Raw genomic sequence first — 4,827 nt, 5'->3', positions numbered from 1 at the left:
CATTCCTACTTAGCTTTTTTCCTTCGCCGTTGTTAAAGAAAACATAGAAACTAGATGAAAATGATAAAGAAAAGCAAAGTAAAAGACGGAGAAAATAAAAGGCAAAATCAGGTTGATGGTTTTGATTGAAGGAGCGAGAGAAGAAGAAACAGAAATGATAAGGGAGGAAGAATTAAATGAACTGGAATACTTTATGATTTAGGAATTGGGATGAATTTTTTGGGTTGTTGCTTCGTGAGAGGCACCGTATCTAGATGAAGATGATGATAGATCATAGATAACCAAATTCGTAACTACCCTTAAAAAATCAAATATTTATGAAAGTGACAGCGGATCTCCAAACAGCCACTTCAACCAAATTCGTAACTACACTTAAAAGATAAAACATTTACGAAAGTGACAGTGAAACTCCAAACAACCACTTCCCCAATAACAAGGCAAACATAGGGAGCTACTAGTACGGAAACGATTTACCATTTGTGCCATACAGCCATAGGTACCCCGAAAAATAAGTTTTTGCAGTGCCGACGCTGTTGACTTAGAATTTACTGTGGAGCTAACCTTTTTATTGACTCTCATCATGTTATCAGCAAAAACTGAAATGATAAGAAAGGCTGTTCGTATTAACTTCCAAATTTCTTTTAAGTTCCGCTAAAGCTGGTGAGAAGAGATAATCCCCTATCTTACTTCACATCCAGATTGCGACTTGCCTTGTCTCATGCTTAATGCCCTTGAGCCGACCAAGTACAAAGATGTCCAATAAAAATAAACCCAGGTGCGAGATTCGAATTTTACAAGGGAATTTATAATACACAAGGAAGCCATCATTTGCCTTCCTACAAAACTATACAACTAGGTCAATACAAAAAGGAAATCATTTCTTCAAAAGCATTGCTCGGAATTCATCATTAGATTTTGGTTCCTCGATGTTGTCTGCACCCTTTGGTTCTTTGTTACTCCCCGCAAGGGATCTAACTGCCCTGGGTGCAGCAAAGAAGGTATTCCTCCCTATGGGTTTTACTTCACTTTCACCCTCTGTGACCACAACTTTAGCAGTCCTTGAAGTGCCACCGTGTTCATTTCTGAAGGGTGCTCCTCTACCTGCATCAGAATCAAATTTATAGTTACAAGAAGGGTCGGTGAACAAATCATGTACATGAACGGTTGGCAAATAATGTCCGGAGAAGACTTAAGCATGGCAAATGTCCTACCATTGTATCAGCAGGCATAATTTTATGACATATTTCTAGTAAAAATGGGCCTGTTTGCAAATAACTGGAAATTCTAGCGCTTGTCTATAATTAAACCATGACCAACTTCATGGAAAGACATACTGCAATCTGTCTGCAGAACTTTCTATTTCAAATCCAGTACATATATTGATTAATTTCTAAATGTTGGTTTTTAATTATAAGTAAGAAGCCCAGATAAATTTGCCTTTCTTTCTTCTTATCTCAGAGCACAAGGTGGTTGTTAGCTGATGGGTCTCTCCCCCTAACCGTCCTAACTGTTGAACTCTAGACCTCTCCCCAAACCATTGAAGTACAAATAGAGATGTAAAAATATTTTGTAACCCTGTAACAACTCTCATGAGCTGGAACAAGGTCCCTGCATGGAGACTTTCCACATTTCATGGCCCAAACCACATATCCATGCTTAGAAAAGTTAAAACTAATCCAATCAGATAGCAGTCCATATTGTTAGACTAGTAGAAGGAAACACTCTCATTCTATAATTGACATCTTTAGGGCATTTTTTAAAATATGAAACTCTCTACTATAGCAGAACTGATTTCTACACTATATCACTGCTTAACCACATAACTTAAAAACGGAGTTCCTGTGACACGAAGTTCTAACAACTTCAAGTTAGAAATTTGTTTAGTAGCATAAACTTTGAAACTTAGATATGATAGATCTCCACCAATCCTCGATGTCTGTAGCGCGCGCGCGCGTGTGTGTAAACATATCATCTATACCACCAAGAACTGGTTAATGGATTGTCCTTAATGAAGGCATTGCACCTATTTGAGAATAAAATTTTGATTCTACAGCGAATCAACAGGTATTCATTCAAGGTAGGCTTCTAGCAAGGAAATGAATGTAGTGTTTACTATCAAGCTGAAGTCAAGCGAAAACTTGACTAACTATTAACCCTTGTGTGATTAGACTAAATTGTAGAAACTACCATGGGTTTCACATCATTTAACACCAAACAGTAGTTTTAGTAGAAAAAAGACAAAACTTCCCTGTAACTTTTCAAAACTACATCCATTTGTTCCATCTGTGATCTCAAATAGTTGGAGTACGAGATTATTAACGAGGCATATGTGAATCTTCTTGATTGTCCTAAGAAGAAGAGAGGTAGTATATTAAAAGAGTTTGGGAAAGATAATGCTGGTTTTCTTTATAAAAAAAGTAAAGAACATGGTAGGTTTCACCAAAAGGTGAAACATAATGGTTGTTTATGTAATATAGCGTTCTGATACTATAATCTTCATAAAACAATCTATTATTTATCATACAAAACAACATAAAACAATAGGGAATGAAGTCAGTACCACGACCCCGAGATGAATTGCTAAAAGCAGGGGCTTTTTTCTGGCCCTGCATTGGATCTGATGAAGCACTAACAGCAGGGGCTTTTTTCCGGCCCTGCGTTGGATCTGCACGTGCTATACTTAATTTTTTCCCAAGCATCTTCTGCTTGTTCTTAGCAATGGCTGCTGCTAGATGTTCCTCATCTGAAAAATCCACGTATGCAAATCCCTACAAAATTAAGAAAGAACCTCGTGAACAAAATCCAGGTTAGCTGTTGGAAAACCTACAAAGAGTTCAATGACTCCCAGAAAAAGTGATACCAACCACTGTGCAAATGGGTTTGGATGGAATAGATAGTTTTAAGAAAAAAAATGTAAAGAATTTAACAAATTTTCCAACCGTGTAAAAGTTGCACTATTTGGAGAAAGGCCATATAAAATCAAATGGATGTTATAAGCGATCGAATTAAAACCTGACATGTATGTATAAAAAAACAGAGCAGGATTCATGTTTGGTGGTAGGAGTCAAAAAGAAGACTGAGACAGCATGGGGGACTCATGAAAGTAAGCAAGGATTCAAATATGCTAGAACACTGGATTGCTCTTAATGCTAACAATCGGAAGGTTCTGGTCAAATAGAAAATGGAAGGAAGAAAAGATCAACAAGTTCTTTTCATCTCCAAGATGCAACAACAGTTGGCAACTTGATATGCTTATTTGAAGAAAAAGCAAGGTTAGACTGGTGCAGCAGCAAGAACTGTTAACATTTGATCCAATAACTTGTACATGGAATTATAAGACAGATTTTCCTTCATTATGGGTTCATGAGTTAGCAAACTAGACCTCAAACAATTCAATTGCGTATACGCAAGAAAATTTAGTATATTGTTGATGAAGTATCAGACACCACCATCAGTGCCCAAATCTTTGACAATGTCCTCCAATTACATGAATACAGAAAAGAGTAACAGATAAGAAATAATTCGCATAAATATTTTCCATATTCAGATTCTGACAAGTATGCATTTCTGTATGCTTCCATTTAGAACATACATTGATTTGGAGAGTGCTAAGTTATCCAGAAGGAAGAAAAGAATTTTGAATAATCAAATACCAGGAAATGCAGGAAAATGACCAAATGCATATAATTCTATAGTAATGAACTTTGTAATATCATGATCAATAACTACATACAGTGTTATAGAAAGTGCTAGCGGTGCTAGGTGTCAGACTGGCGCCTAAGGCCCAGATACCTAGGTGGATACCTAGGCAGATTTCTTTTTTTGTTTAAGTGGTGGTGTAGGAGGTTTCATTGTCGGACGCGTTGTTCACAATCGGTGGAGGCGGCCAAAGGAGGGCAGACAACGTGGAAATGGCAGCGGAGGAAATCACAACCAAGACCTAAGTAGTGCAGCTCGTGTTAGCAGCCCATGTTCCCTAGGTGCTCTCAAGACTTCGACAGGCAGCCTAAGTACAACTTGGGCCTTGGTGCACATCTAGATCACTTTTTAAAACATTGACTATATATGATTATTTTTTTGTTCCAATGATTATCTATCCTATATATTAAGAGACATCTGCCTTTTGGTTTGCGTGAACCACAATTTTAGAATGCCGAAAATACCCTTATCTTAGAATAAACTAAAGAAATGTCCTGACACTTGGAAAAAAAATTCCCAAAAACCTAACATATCATTCATTCTCTTGACAATTCGATTATAACGCACTCTTCCACGTTTCCCTTGACAATTCCTCTACGTCACTCTTCCACGTTTCATGTCATGCACGCATAGCGTGAACCAAGATACTAATTCAAATTAAAAAACCAATTACTGTTTACATATCCATGCAGGAATTCATTTTTATCGAACATGGTACTAAATATGACAGATTTTATTACTTGCATCCACTAGAATAAAATAATACAAATCTGGCAATACCTAAATCCACATTTTTGCATTCTGGTTATTATCCCAATAGAAAGACCTTGCTCAAAGAGATTATGAATAAAACAAAGAAGAAAAAGCCAATGGAAATGCTGTAGTGGACAGAAAAGTAATTATGAAGCAGAATATTCTTAAATCCGCTTAATCAAACTGGAAGAAATACCAACATTGACGTGATACCATTACTCAGCTCATTACAGAGGTAAGGCTACCAAATCCTCTAGCGGATCCTTCAGTATTAGACGCACAAATGAGAACAAGTGTAGTATGAGCATGGTAACTCTAATATGCAAAAGATACAGGCATAAACTCGAGACCACACTACATCTATCCATTTCCATG

The 4,827-nt window shown here is 37.0% G+C and overlaps 1 protein-coding gene across 2 annotated transcripts in view; it reads right to left on the bottom strand.

Annotated features, from left to right (window-relative positions):
- Positions 712 to 4,827, bottom strand: part of LOC109837947 (squamous cell carcinoma antigen recognized by T-cells 3) — a 42,894-nt gene continuing 38,778 nt past the window's right edge. For both annotated transcript variants that reach the window (XM_020406336.1, XM_020406335.1), the window contains exons 15-16: positions 2,561 to 2,768; positions 712 to 1,101 (exon numbers count right to left, since the gene is read on the bottom strand). In XM_020406336.1, the coding sequence (XP_020261925.1) occupies positions 875 to 1,101; positions 2,561 to 2,768 (435 nt within the window). In that variant the 3' untranslated portion in view covers positions 712 to 874. The remainder of the gene's footprint in view (positions 1,102 to 2,560; positions 2,769 to 4,827) is intronic.

This window comes from Asparagus officinalis, chromosome 4 (genome assembly GCF_001876935.1).
Source record: "Asparagus officinalis chromosome 4, Aspof.V1, whole genome shotgun sequence".
NCBI classification, from domain to species: domain Eukaryota; kingdom Viridiplantae; phylum Streptophyta; class Magnoliopsida; order Asparagales; family Asparagaceae; genus Asparagus; species Asparagus officinalis.
The sequence above is the reverse complement of the archived record's forward strand: the minus strand, read 5'-3'. Positions and strand labels throughout refer to the sequence as shown.